The 15,359-nt window shown below is 42.7% G+C and overlaps 2 protein-coding genes across 2 annotated transcripts in view; both read left to right on the top strand.

Annotated features, from left to right (window-relative positions):
• Positions 1 to 15,359, top strand: part of LOC311328820 (mitochondrial adenyl nucleotide antiporter SLC25A24-like) — a gene marked incomplete at both ends in the record, with an annotated part of 358,532 nt that overhangs the window by 283,473 nt on the left and 59,700 nt on the right. The gene's annotated exons all lie outside the window — the stretch shown is intronic.
• LOC311328831 (B-cell linker protein-like) overlaps positions 2,908 to 15,359 on the top strand; it is a gene marked incomplete at its 5' end in the record, with an annotated part of 36,162 nt that continues 23,710 nt past the window's right edge. The window contains 2 exons of the mRNA XM_084462736.1: positions 2,908 to 2,961; positions 3,281 to 3,397. Of these exons, the coding sequence (XP_084318862.1) occupies positions 2,908 to 2,961; positions 3,281 to 3,397 (171 nt within the window). The remainder of the gene's footprint in view (positions 2,962 to 3,280; positions 3,398 to 15,359) is intronic.

Raw genomic sequence — 15,359 nt, 5'->3', positions numbered from 1 at the left:
TCCTGTACAGAAACCGTTCCAGCTTTCCTATGTTCAGTAGGAAAATAATTGGACCAAGGCCAAACTGGAAAAAGTGAGCTCTTACTGTAGCTGTAAAAATAAAAAATAAAAACATAATTATACATATACAATATATACAATAACAATGCAATTCTGGATTATTGTTATTCAGGGCAGAACCTGGCCCCAGGGAAATACTGGGGTGCTGGTTACCATGTGAGACCCCCACAGCTGTCCAGGCATGTCCAGCCCACCTCTCCGCCCCCTCTCCGGCTGAGCTTGGACCATCTGTTCCACTACTTTAATTAGTTTACGGACCCCCCCCCCTCCCCCCATGAGGTAGCCTAGTATGCCTACAGATTTGCTTGGTGTAGGTGCAGTCTGCAAGTGGACAATAATCAGAGCCCAATTGGTAAGAGACAGTGAGGATCTACTGTGTGTGTGCCATGGTCAGTTCTGCTAGGAGACAGAGCAGAAGGCACCAACCTGTTCCCGTTACTTTTCGAGAGACAACACAAACAAGAACTGAAATATTGTTGTATGAAGATCGCTTCCTCTTCTAGTCATTAACCCAGTTGATTAAATAACATCTTCCCTGTCAGAAGATGAAGTTCAACATCAGCATCTACCACAACAAGGGAGGGTTCTTAAGGAGTGTTTCAAAGGGCTCCGATGAGGAGAACCAAAGAACCTTTATGAAACCCTTTGTGGTCTACCAGACTGTTTGCGTGACAGAACGTAGGTAGTCCAGCCATGGCGCAGCTCTCATTAGGCTGATCCCTGGGAGGCTAACTTGTGTCAAAGACCCTGAGGCTCAGTCTAATTGTTTGGCCACTTTCCTCCAATCGCTCAGCTGTGTGCCATTATGCTGGCCAGAGTCCAAAGAGTGGTCTGATGAAATACCGTGGTGACACAAGGAAGACCCAGCGTGCTCCGTTTACACTCTGCCGCTCCAGTTCATTACAGTACTTCAGCGCCCCAGCAGCTCACCTGACCTCACCTGACCTCAACACTTTACCGTCCACAATGCTCATTGATTTGTTGTCAACAAGCTTCATTATCCGTGATGTGAATAAGCACCGGTGCTCTCATCCAATGTAATGGTGATATTGTTGCAATTATCTTGCAATGAAAGGGTGTCTGATACTGCGGGCTGTTATGAAGTTCCTGTTCGACTGAATAATTGCCGTTTTAAACATATGCGGGTTAACTAATTTAGATGCGGTCAGGCTACTCTATGTGCACGCTTGGTAATGTTAAAACATGTAGACTAGATACAGTATGCATGCACAATACAGCCAATACATCTCCATTTTCACTTAAAGGGATAGTCTGGAATTTTGGGAATCATTTCTGTTGATTGATTGAGATCATTTTCTCAAGCTGCTTCCAGGGTCCAAAATGAATTCTATTTAGCCTTCTAGCCAATTGCTGGAAAAAAAATAAAAAAGAATCTGTCTGGTTGGTCATTTTTGTGCGTGGCTGTAAGCAGCACATCTAGTATGGCATGTCTGGTTATCACTCCCTCCCTCCCTGTTGAATGTTGACCTGAATTTCTCTGTTGGCACCATAAGAGGCAGTAGTCCCAGCACACCAAAATAAAGAAGGACACCAAAATCTACCCACTGATCTCCACTGCACAAGTAGAGTAGCGGGGAAAGCAATGGAATGGTTCAAATCAATCACTGAATCCTTCACTTGAGGGTGCTTTCACACCTGCCTTGTTTAGTTCATTTCTGTAGTACACTCTCAATTATTTTCGATTATTTTACAGCACTCAAACATTTGTTTTCCTCACACTCATTTCACAGCCTCAAACAAAATCACAGAATGTGGTGTCAAAAGATAAAACCAAAAATAGGATGTTACACTTGCTTGGCTCAGGAAAAAGTAGAAAAAGGGAGACCACACATGGAGAACAATAATAATAACATTTAATAAAGAGAAAGATGATCACTTACAGAATCTAATAGTTATCAGTATAAATTGCATCCGGGTATGTGTAGTGTAGTATGGACTGTGTAATGAAAATGTACAGAAAATAACAAAAATGGCAACGCAAGAAAAAAAGGGCTGCTGGTAGGCGAGGAAAGAGAGAGCTCAATGGCACCAGCACGCTCTTATAGCTCCCTGGGCCAATCACCATCAGGCCAATCACCCACACCTGATGGCTTACCTGTGAGAGAAAGAAAAAACAAGGGGAAAAGCACCACCCGCAGGTCCACAAAGGGAACGTAACAAGGAGAACATCACTTTATCCCTAGATCGCTTAACTTACAGCAAACTCTTAAAAACCTGTATTCATAGCCAACATAAAATAAATCTAATTTGCATGTGTGTCAGTGTTCAAATGTGTGCTCCTGTTTCCTCTATTCAAGAGAATGCCTGTCTGTTGAGAATGAGACTGAGTCTCAGTATGAAGATGAAGATGTAGCAGAGGTTGAGGTTCCACGCCTACCCCAATGGAGAACACTCCACAATGCAAACTCCAATGCTTATGCAGCAGGGCTTGCTTTCAAGATCTGATGATACAGAGATAGCTAACACACAATGGCCTACCACTCATTGGCTTCCTGTTTGCACTTCCTGGTTGGCTGTGCTCTTGCTGTTGAAAGTTTGTTGTTTTAATCCAGTTTTAAACCATATCTTTGCGATTGTTATTAAATATTGGTGGTTTCCATCTACAGTACTTATTTGAACATAGTAATTATTTTATCAATCCGATGCTTGTATTTCTCGAGTAGGCTAGATCTGAGTCTCGGTCAGGAATGGAAACTGCTAGCTAGTGCGTTGGCTACGGAGACGCTGCTAACAGCACCGGATATGGTGACGCGGACGGCGTAGTACTGGGACAAGATCAGAAACAGGATGCTATCACCACGGTCCTGTGCCAGATCTGCTTTAAACATGCTTACCGGAGGTTGTTCCACCGCAGCAGGCCCACTCGTTGGGCCTTTGCCGGTAAGTCTCGTTCCCAGCTAGACCCCTACACAGCGTGCTGCTATCTCTGTCGCTGACTCGTGCGTTCCCTATACTGGCCTGTCTAACATCTGTCTAACGCAGCGGGCTCTTTTTAAGAGAGCCATTGCCTGTAAGTTTCGCCTTGAGCCTCTCTGCACAGTAGCCTATGTTTTTAGTCATTTTTATTATTTATTATTTTTATTGGAGCCCAGAGTCCACCTGAGCCTGTTGCTGGTCATATTTTATTTTATGAATGCCAAACGGCTCCATTAACTGAAGCTGTCCCCAGGACCCCCCGCCTCCCAACCATTGCTCCCAGTGTGACTGGAGGAGCAACAGGATCATCGCACTGGAAGGGGAGGTGAACCGGCTGAAGGAGATAGTGAAGGAGAAGGAAGGTTTCCTGTTGAGCTACATGGACCTAGCCTGTGGTCAGGTGAGAGAAATCTCACGTCGGCGGTGAGCTGAACCAGCGTCTCACACGGGGGAGCCCTTCTCTCCAGCCCCGGTCGCCTGCTAACCCTAACCCTAACCTCCTCACGAACCTGCTAACCCTAACCCTAACCTCCTCACGAACCTGCTAACCCTAACCCTAACCTCCTCATGAAAAATCTGCGAAAGGGATGGAGAACCAACAACTTCCTCCCACCACAGGCTAGGTTTCAGTTAAACAACAGGTTTAACCCCCTGGCAACAACGGACGTGGGGGACAGGCCCTCTGGAGATCGTGCGTTCGGCGAGGGAGCTGACATCACCGTTCGGCCTGGCGGCGGGGACAGGAAATGACATCATCACAGGAGGTGACATTGCCGCGCAGACAACGCGCCCGGGGGCAGGAGATGACACAGTAACACAGCCTGCGCAAGCCGCACCCCCTTGCCCCCCCACTCACACACAGTCTCCTCCCCTCCCCAGCCCCCTGCCCCTGCCCCTGCCCCTCCTCTCAGCCGGCTCCTCCTCGTCCACTCCTCCCCCCTGACTCAACCACCTCCAGCATTATTTAGGCAGCTCTATAGTCAGAGACATTTACATGGGGCGGCTGTAGCTCAGTTGGTAGAGCGGGTCGTTCAATGATCGAAGGGTCAGCGGTTCGAATCCCAGCTTCAACTGTCCACATGTCGAAGTGTCCTTGAGCAAAACACCTAACCCCAAATTGCTCCCAATGAGCAGGTTAGCACCTTGCATGGCAGCTGCCTCCATTGGTGTGTGAATGTGTGTGTGAATGGGTGAATGAGAGGCCATTGTAAAGCGCTTTGAGTGCCGCTAGGGTGAAAAAGCGCTATATAAGTGCCGTCCATTTACCATTTACCATTACATCTCTCCCGCATCTGGAGGCTCATCAGGAGTTCACTGTTTCCCAGGTGCTCAGGTCCGTGATCTCCATCACAAACTCCATCACAAAAGCATCATAGCCAGCTACAGTACACCAAGGCCCAATCCATCAGCCTACACGTAGGAGCAAATGACATGAGAGCCCGGCAGTCAGAAGTTTTAAAGGATGATTTTAAAGCACTAATAAGTTCCCTGCTAGACACTGGAAAACGGATCCTTATCTCTGGGCCCCTCCCTACATACTGAAGGGGTGCTGAGAGATGGTCCAGACTGTTAAGGGTTCACACCTGGCTACAGGACTACTGCGCTCACCTAGGAGTCCCTTTCATCTCTAACTTGTTGCCTAGCCTACTATAACGTGTTGGTCTCCACCCATACCGGCTGCTCTCCGAGAACATGGCTTATTCCCTCAGGCGTTGAGATTGTGTTGAAAATTTTACCGATCCATCTCACCTTGATCCTGATCCTATCCTGAGTCAGTGCACACAAATTGATCGGGTGGTATTTTCAACAAAGTAACTCCAATCTGACAGTTTTTAGTGATTTTAATGTTTCCAATGGTAGGCATATAAAAACGATTAGACCATGCCTCTCTCTTCAGAGAACCTACAGAGCCAGCCACAGACCAAATAGAGTATCCACAGACAATTTGATATCTGTGCCTCTTACAAAGTGGAGCTCGAGCCAGTCCCCTCACCAAGAGAACATGTCAATGGCAATTCTTAATATCAGATCCTTTGCTGGCAAGTCGTTTCTCATAAACGATCTTATATGTGAACATAAACTAGACTGTATGGTCATGACTGAAACTTGGTTAGATACCAATGGATCAGCATCCCTGGTTGAAGCTTCTCCTCCCAACTACAGTTTCTCACAGTCTACCAAAACTGTGAAAAAAGGGTGGAGGAACAACCACCATAGCGACTGATGCTCTGAGCTGCAGGAGCATTTCCTTTGATCAGTTTACCTCATTTGAATATCATGCAATAGTTTTAAAGTGCCACTCCTCAGTTCTAGCAGTAACTGTGTATAGACCACCCACTAAGTAAGTATGCTAATTCACATAACAGAACCTCGTCAAACAAAAACACACAATTGTTTCTATAAAGCAGTATTTTTAATTTAACAGAAAAATACTATAGCCTAATTAATAGAGCAATTAATGAATTTTCAAACTATGGGTGCCAGTGCCGGGAAGGGGGGCACTAGCGCTTTTGGGAGTGGGCCGGGCCACCTAAGGCCTGCCCATACTGTAGCTACGATTGAAAAAGATGCAAACACGCACATCCACGCCTGAGTAGGGCAGGTGCTGCACTAAAAAGTATACAAACTATAAAGAAGAAAAAAGCTTGACTACTAATATAGAGGGCACTTTGAATATTAATGAGCATTTATGACCCCTAATTAGATATGCAAATGAGATTAAACGTATTTTATGACATGCACCTGGTCCGGGGTTTGTGTGTCACAATAGGAGGGGGGTGGTTTTGTGTGTGTGTGTGTGTGTGTGTGCTGCTGATCTGTGTGGCTGAGGTGTGTGCGTGTTTGGGTATTCTGTGTGACGGTATGTGTGTGTGTTTGAATTGTTTGTGAGGCTGGTGTGCTCTAATGAGCTTGATGTCCTTTAGATAACAGATTGTGTGTGCGTGGCTGTCGGTTTGTGTGGCTGAGGTGTGTGTGGGTGTTTGATATGATTGTGAGGTGTGCTCTAATGAGCTTGATGTCCTTTAGATAACAGATTGTATGTGCGTGGCTGGGTTTGTGAGGCGCGACTCGTGCCCCCCTGTCTATCCCCCGGTGCTGACCCCCCCACCCAGACAAGCCCTGTGTGTGTGTGTGTGTGTGCTGCTGTTCTGTGTGTCTGAGGTGTGTGCGTGGATGGTGATCTGTGTGTGACGGTATGTGCGTGGCTGGGTTTGTGAGGCGCGACTCGTGCCCCCCCTGTCTATCCCCCGGTGCTGACCCCCCACCCAGACAAGCCCTGTGTGTGTGTGTGTGTGTGTGTGTGTGTGTGCTGCTGTTCTGTGTGTCTGAGGTGTGTGCGTGGATGGTGATCTGTGTGTGACGGTATGTGCGTGGCTGGGTTTGTGAGGCGCGACTCGTGCCCCCCTGTCTATCCCCCGGTGCTGACCCCCCACCCAGACAAGCCCTGTGTGTGTGTGTGTGTGTGTGCTGCTGTTCTGTGTGTCTGAGGTGTGTGCGTGGCTGAGAGTTTGTGAGGCTGGTGTGCTCTAATGAGTTTGATGTCCTTTGATAATAGAATGGGGATTGGTTGTGAGGTGTGACTGGGGTGTGTGTGTTTGAATGTTTGTGTGTGTGTGTGTGTGTGCGTGGTTGGGGTGAGATGGTTAGGGATGGGGCTAAGGCCAGACTGCATTAGAATATTGTCCTGCACCGGCGCTGGTGGTAGTACGGTCACTAGAGATAGGATTTTTTCTCAGAGTTTATGGTTTTAAATACACAATTATAAAACGGTAAGGATGGAGGGGCTGGTTTTAGTGTGTTTTTTTCACTGTGTCTTCTGTGTATGTATGTGACTGGGGTCTTCTGTGTATGTATGTGACTGGGGTCTTCTGTGTGTGTGTGTGTGTGTGTGTGTGTGTGTGTGTGTGTGTGTGTGTGTGTGGGGTGAGATGATTAGGGAGGGGGGTATGGCCAGACGATATTAGATTATTGTCAGCTATAGGAGCCGGTTCAGTCCTACTAATGCAATAGGGGATCGGGGGCTTTTTCATCTCTAGACTAGATCAGAAGATTCTCTGGGTTTATCCCACCACCTGGGTGTGATAAGAAGCACTTACAAAGGTGAGAATGGAATGGGGTGGATCTATAAATATGAGTTTCCCCGGTTCATTGTGTGTATGGCATCATTCACTCAGCAGAGCCCGCCACGTGGTCTTCAATACTTTTGAGTTCTCTCTCGGTACATCTCTTGCTATTTTCATCAAAAAACGATGGACAGCTTTTTGGACGATCATCACAATATGAATGTTATTGATGGATGTAAGTAAACATTTTGGTGGTTATATTATAGCCTATAATTTTTTGTAATATTTAAGAATGACCTAACATGGTTTTTCGTTTTGCTTTCTGTTGTTTTAACAGTGTGTGATAATATAGGAAAAGCGGGGGTTGAGACTTCTTCCGAAAATACCCGACCTAAGCCATGTCTGAAACGCAGAGGGGGCGGGGTCCATAAACCACTACGGTTGAAACGTCGTGGTTTGGTTTCTAAAAGACGTTCCGTCGGGAAAGTATGCGTGTCACTCCCAGGGCCACCAGCGGATCACGAGGCAGTATGTGTTAACGATACGCCTATTGGTAAGTAATATGCATAAACAAATAATATAAATAAGATGTATTTTTTCTTGCTAGATTTTAAAAAACAGTCATTTTACAACAGAACATTATATAACTCGCTCCCACTCTCTCTCTCTCCCTCTCTTGCCCCCACCTTTTCTCCCACTCCCGTCCTCTCTCTCCCTCTCTTGCCCCCACCTTTTCTCCCACTCCCGTCCTCTCTCGCGCTCTCTTGCCCCTCACCTTTTCTCCCACTCCCGTCCTCTCTCGCGATCTCGTGCCCCTCCCTCTCTCTCTCTCCCTCTCTTGCCCCCACCTTTTCTCCCACTCCCGTCCTCTCTCGCGATCTCTTGCCCCTCACCTTTTCTCCCACTCCCGTCCTCTCTCGCGATCTCTTGCCCCTCACCTTTTCTCCCACTCCCGTCCTCTCTCGCGATCTCTTGCCCCTCACTCTCTCTCTCTCCCTCTCTCTCTCTCTCTCATTACAGACGGTGAACGTGATCTCATTGACCGACGCTTAATAGCCGAAATATTTGGTGAAAGTGGTACGAATTTGGAAGACATTAATCCCACAATCCCTAGTGATTGGTTTGCACAGATCGGAGGCGGGTTAGACTCAGAATCATTTGTAGATCCAGATGCTTTGTCCGTAAATCCTTACATTTTGTTATCTCCACTACAGCCTACTTTTGACGACAACGCAACCCCTCACGAGCCAATATGTATGGATGCCTCTAGCCTAGTTGAACCAGACGTACTGGTGAATAATATTGCATTACAATCGGCCATTGAGAAGGCTGTCCTGGCGTCATTTACCGGAGATACACAGTCCTCAGCGCTTAAATCAATGACGCGTGATATTTGCGCATCAGTTGATCAATCTGTCACGTCTGGAATAAACACAATTGTAGCCAAGATATTGGAAAAACAGGAGCATACCAGAACGTCTTTACACAGATCATTGCGCGTCAGGATGCTATGTGTAATTCCATGACGGAAAAATTGGCTTCGATAGAAGGCGTGTTAAGGGATTTACAGTGCGTCAATGCGAGCGTCGCATCACACCAGACTTTATACGATCGCAAGTTTTTAGATATTATAAAACGTCTTAAAAACCAGGGGGCAGTGACCGATAGTGTGGCTGGGGTTGATTGGAAACAGCTGGCTGACTTAATAAAGACGATCGCTAATCTTACGGCTGCGCAGCGTGAGAATATTCCCTCTTTCAGCAGATCAAGCGACCGGCTGCCGCTCATCGAGAGACCCAGCGCCAACGTCAGTCCACACCGTCGTATATTGTTTTAAGACTAATCAGCTATGAATGATTTGATGAGAAAATTATGTGATTGTTTTTTTGTTTTCTTTTCTTAAAGGTCTGATTATGTCTGCTGTTAATTGGCCTAGATATGACGAAATATCATCTGAGGAATATGATAATGATAATGATGAGGATATTGACATTCCAGAATTTTTTAATAATGCTTTGACCGAAGCCCGTCGCATATGTGATGATGGAGTTTGTGATTATTTTAACCGTGTATTGAGTGATACTGTAAGTGTTTTGGACCTTGTTAATACAATTCATGCTATCTCTGAAACAGATGTCTCTCACTTTAATTCATGTTTGACTGAAGCTAGGGGGATATTACAACAGGGGGGCCATAATTACTCACCACCTATTTTAAACGATGATGATATAATTACATTGCGTCGGTCAGGTGGAAATATTGGAGAATATGTAATATTAGCCCAACCACGTTTCAATAGTGTAAATCTAAGCCGCCGTTTTAATTTCAGAGGCTTTACGGCGGGGGATATTGTATCTTATGTAAATCATATTCATGATACGGTGAATTCGCTAATAACCTTCTCGAGAAGGATAGGGGGGGAGGGGTCTATTTTAAACATGCGTGTTACGGCGGATAGTTTTCAAGGCACAGTCCAATCAATATTATCACCCGATAACGGCTATGATCCAGAATTAATGGTAAGGGCTTTTGAGAATATATTACAAAGTGATGAAAGTATACCAACTGATGAATCACTTCAACTGTCGTGTTCGATAGCTATGTCACAGGGGGGCGGGGGCCGGACAAAACTAGCCAGGCTAGCCCATAATGAACTACTTAAAAAAAAAAAATTATCGCTGTTTTTTCCTATGAATAGCGGAAACAAGCTATGCTTTAGTATATGTATAGCTCGTTATCTAAATAAGGAACAGACAATGAATGAATTGGAGCAAGTAGCAAAATGTTTACACCATCGTTTGGGTTTCACAGAAAATCATGAAATTTCATTTAATGAAGTGTCCTTATTTGAAAAAATGCTTAATATAAAGATTGTAATTTTCCATAGAACCTTAACTCATGAATTACTGAAATACCAAACCACCGACCAGCATAATGTTAGTACCGTTTTTCTATATCTCCATGAAAATCACTATTATTTAATAACAAAGTTAAACCGGTTTCTTGGCACCTCATATGTTTGTACCTACTGCCATAGAGGTTATAATGATGAAAGATTTCATGAATGCATTTATAAATGCGGGGTATGTAATAATTTAGATTGTTGTAAATATCCAAAAAAGACAATAAAATGTATTGATTGTAGGCGTATATGTAAATCGAAATTCTGTTTTGATAAACACAGGTTATTACAACCAATGAAAAACGGGTCATTATCTCCATCACATTGCGCTATGGTTAAATACTGTGAAGAATGTAACAGACGATATTATAAAACATCAAAGGCACACAAATGTATTATAGGCAAGTGTCCATTTTGTTCGGAAAACCTGTCGCCCGATAATAATCATTCATGTTTTATTCAACCGGTGATTGCTAAACAACCCAATGAAAAGTTAATATTTTACGATTTTGAGACAAGATTTGAGGATGGTAGACATATTGCTAATTATGTACATGCTATCACTTTTAATGATCAAGTGTTTAGTGCCCGTGGGGATGGTTGTGTGCGTGATTTATTGAATCATTTTAGGGTATTAAAATATAGGGAATATACATGGATTGCGCATAATGCATCAGGCTTCGATAATTATTTGCTATTGTCCGAATTAACAAAAATGAATGTTACACCCTCTCTGATTTTGTCTGGTGCTAGAATAATATTTATGTACGATAATTTATTTAAACATCGCTATGTTGACAGCTATGCACATTTTCCAATGAGACTCGCAAAAACACCTGCCGCATTCAATTTGCATTGTGAAGACAAGGGTTATTTTCCTCACAAGTTTAATATAAAAGAGAATGAATATTACATAGGCCCATACCCCTCTCGTGAATATTATGGCTACGCTTTTATGTCCAATAAGGACCGAGCTGCATTTGATATTTGGTATGACAGTGTGAAGCACGACATATTTGACTTCCAAGAACAGATATCACAATATGGTGCTAATGATGTGATTTTATTGAAAGCTGCTTGTTTGAAATATAGATCTGAATTCATAGAATGTACAGGTGTAGATCCGTTCAACTACACTACGTTAGCTTCCTGTTGTATGAATGTATTTAAATCAAATTTTTTAACCCGTGATACGATTGCTTTAACTTATAATGGATGTTATACATCGCAGCATAAGAGTCATTCAAACGTCTCCATCCAATGGTTGGAATATCTAATCTATTCACGAGGCGTGCCAATACAACATGCGGTAAACACGGGCGAGGCACAGTTTGGGCAATACTATGTCGATGGCTTTTATGAATGCAATGGCCAGAACCATGCATTTGAATTCAACGGATGTTTTTTTCACGGACATGATTGTCAATATGACTCGAACTGTATCAACCCATTATCAGGCGTTTCTTATGGGGCTTTGCACATGCGATTTAACGATAAATTAGAAATTCTTAGGAGCGTTTATAATCTAACGGTTGAAGTAATGTGGGAGTGTGAATGGAATCGAATGAAACAGACAGACCCTAACGTTATAGCATTTATGAATAACTATGAAATACCGGAACGTCTGAGACCTCGAGATGCGCTTTTTGGAGGTCGGACAAACGCGTATAAATTATATCATAAAGTCTCATATGATGATGATGAGGAAATAAGATATTTTGATTTCACGAGCCTTTACCCGTTTTGCCAGGCTACAAAAACATATCCTACCGGCCATCCTGAAATCATTTTTAAAGATTTTCTACCGATAGAGAACTATTTTGGTTTGATAAAAGCGCGTCTACTGCCACCTAGAGGGTTATTACATCCAGTGCTTCCTTATCGGACGGCGGGTAAATTAATGTTTCCCCTGTGTGCCAAATGTGCTGACCAATTAAATCAGCTGAAACAATGTAATCATAATGACGGTGAGCGCGCTATATTAGGAACCTGGGTGAGCTTGGAAATATTGAAGGCTATAGAAAAAGGATATATATTGGTGAAAAAGTATGAAGTATGGCATTTTCCCCAGCAATCTGATTCTCTATTTACTGACTATGTTAAAACATTTTTAAAATATAAGCAGGAAGCAAGCGGTTATCCTGATAATGTAGTGACCCAGGAAGATAAAGACAGATACATCGACGATTATCGTGAGAAACAGGGTATCAGTTTAAATCCCAGCAATATTACATTAAACCATGCGCGACGGTCTATTAATAAATTAATTTTAAATAATCTATGGGGCCGTTTTTCAATGAGAGAGAATTTGCCTACCACAGTACTGTTAAGAGACCCCGAAGAGTTCTCACGTTTCATTTTTGGACGGGGTGTGGATGTCAAATATTTTTCTTTCGTCTCAGAGGACGTCGTTTTATTGCAGTATGTGAATACATCCGGAACTATGACTCGTACTAACGATATTAATGTATTTTTAGGGGCCTTCACAACTGCTTATGCGAGATTAGCCCTCTATGATCTCATGGATAAATTGAACGATCGATTATTATACAGTGATACGGACAGCGTGGTATTTTTACAGAAGCCAGGTGTTTGGGCTCCAACGCTAGGACCGTATTTAGGTGATCTTACAAATGAAATTTCGGAGGGTGATTATATTATAGAGTTTTGCTCCGGGGGTCCAAAGACTTATGGATACCGCACTTCTGGTGGTGCAGTTTGTATGAAGGCCAAGGGGATCACGTTGAACGCCGTCAACTCAGAGGTGATTAAATTGGACAACTTGAAGCAATTAGTAAGTCAGTTCATTTCTGAACGTGATGATTCAACACATCTTTTAGCCCACACCGAAAATATCATACGCGTTAAAAAGAACCTTACTTTGAAGAACCAGACTATTGTTAAAAAGTTCAGAATCGTCTACAATAAGAGGGTGTTATTATCAGATGGTACAACGTTACCCTACGGTTATTAAATATGGAAAAACAATCATCCGTCCTAAAGGATGATGTCAATTTTGATTTTAGACTAGCCCACCCATTTTCATGTATTATAAGCGGTCCATCTAACTCTGGCAAAACGTATTTCGTGGAGGGGTTACTACGAGAGGCCGATCGTCTAATATCTCATAAAATTGATCATATCGTATACATATATGATTGCTGGCAACCGCTATATGACCGATTGTTAACAATAAGAAACATTCATTTTGTGCAAGGATTACCTCAAAAGTTAGATGATGATGATTTACTGCCCCCAACTAAAAATTGTTTATTAATATTAGATGATATGATGAATGAGGCGTCTAGTAATCTTGAGGTTGGTAAAGTCTTTACACAATTTGTCCATCATCGTAACCTGTCTGCTCTATATTTAATTCAAAACATATTTGTACAGGGCTCTGCTAGTAGAAACATAAGCCTTAATACCAATTATATGATTTTATTTAAAAATCCTAGAGATACCTCGCAAATTTCTGTATTGGCACGCCAAATGTACCCCGGTAATACACGTTATTTTATGGACGCATTCAAAGATGCAACCTCTATACCTTACGGCTATCTTTTAATCGACTATAAAACCACGACACCGGACGCCTACCGGCTCAGAACTGATTTGTTAGCCCCGTACCAAGCCGTGTATATTCAGAAAAAACGTTTGTAATATTAACCTTTCCATCACTCAACATGTCGGAGCGTATTAAACGTAATTTACCTCTCTTGAGGATGTTACAAAAGGCTAGCCCGGGGGAGAGAAAGTCTATTCTACAAACAGCATCAAAGGAATTGATACTAGCACTGTGCGAGCTAGCTTTTAACATATTCAAGGGTAATATACCGTTGAATGGATCTCAGTATAAGAATCTCTCTAAAAAGAAGGCCCAAATCAAATTTATAGCAAATAAAAAAATTGGGTGGTTTAAGAAGAGACGGGCTATTAATCAAAGTGGTAGCGGATTCCTCCTTCCACTATTAAGTATAGCGCTACCGTTCATATCAAGTCTCTTTAAACGTTCTGGTTGAGTCAAAATGAGTGCTGAGAAAATGTATCTAGTTCCCCAGCGGGAGATACAGCGTTTACGAGACGATCATGGTCCAGTGCCTATAAGACAAGTTGCTGAAAACAGGCTGGATGATAATATGAGGGAAGTGTTAAATAGGAGCGATCTAAATACTCACGAAAAAGCTCTACAATATACCGCCTTATTACAGCGCTATCTGGCTATAGTCAAGCAAGGTGAACAGGAGACGAGCATGTTATCCCTATCATTACCACCAGATGTCGCCACGACCCCAGGTCATAATGATAATACATCCGCCAATGCAACAGGTGTCGCTGTGACAACCGCGAGCACTCGTTCAGACCGACAAATCAGTGATGACGGCAGTCATTTTTTGAAAAGTATAGCCGCGCGAAACAGAGAAAATGCGCAGTATCTCTTGGATATGATAACCCAATCTAACGGTGTTGTGGGATGGAATCTTATGGACGAATTGATACATAAGGGTAGTATTACACGAGGGTCTAATGTAGGATTATTATTAAAGAGACTCACTACACCGCAATTGCGTAGTAACTTTAAACGGCCCATAGGTTGGCATGAATTTCTATTAGCCTGTTCCGACCTCGATATACCTCTCTCAAAAATACCCAATACCCACGTTCGGGCTAGATATCTCCTGATTAAACAAGGTAGATCAGCCAACCCGCCCGATTTAGCATCCCCCGTTAGAACTACTACTACTACTGCTACTAATGCAAAGAAACCTAGAAAACGGGCCGTGAAAGAATGGGAGGAATGGTCATAAAATCGTTTTTTTGGTTTATGATTTTTTTATTTCTTTGATTTCCTTTAGTTATCAGAATGTTATCAGAATGTTCTAATGTATGTGTATTGTGTATTGTGTGTGTGTTGTATGTGAAAATATAAACAATGATGTAATCATTTTCAAAAATGTTTTATTGATGATAAATATGTATTGATGCATCGTTATTATACAATAAAAAACATATTGAACAATAAATAGGTGTTTCATCTTGCTTTATTTTATGTATTTGAAATGTTACAACAAACTCTGAAATATATATACACAACATTGACATAACACTGACATAAGTCATCATAACACTGACATAAGTCATCATAACATGGACATAACTCAACATAACATGGACATAACTCAACATAACACTGACATAATACTGACATAAGTCAACATAATGTGATAAACATTCTATATCAAATCATAAAAGAGGGTGATTCTTTATAAATATACCCCTTGAATCTACATGCTGTAGACATTTTAACCCTGTAGATATACACACGCAGGGCAATAGTTTTCTCACAAATAATGTTACTAAACTATCATTTTTATCAGTATTATCACTGTACAAAT

Source organism: Borostomias antarcticus (genome assembly GCF_949987555.1).
Source record: "Borostomias antarcticus genome assembly, contig: scaffold_62, whole genome shotgun sequence".
NCBI lineage: Eukaryota > Metazoa > Chordata > Actinopteri > Stomiiformes > Stomiidae > Borostomias > Borostomias antarcticus.
Note: the sequence above shows the minus strand (reverse complement) of the source record. Positions and strands in the feature narration are given on the sequence as shown.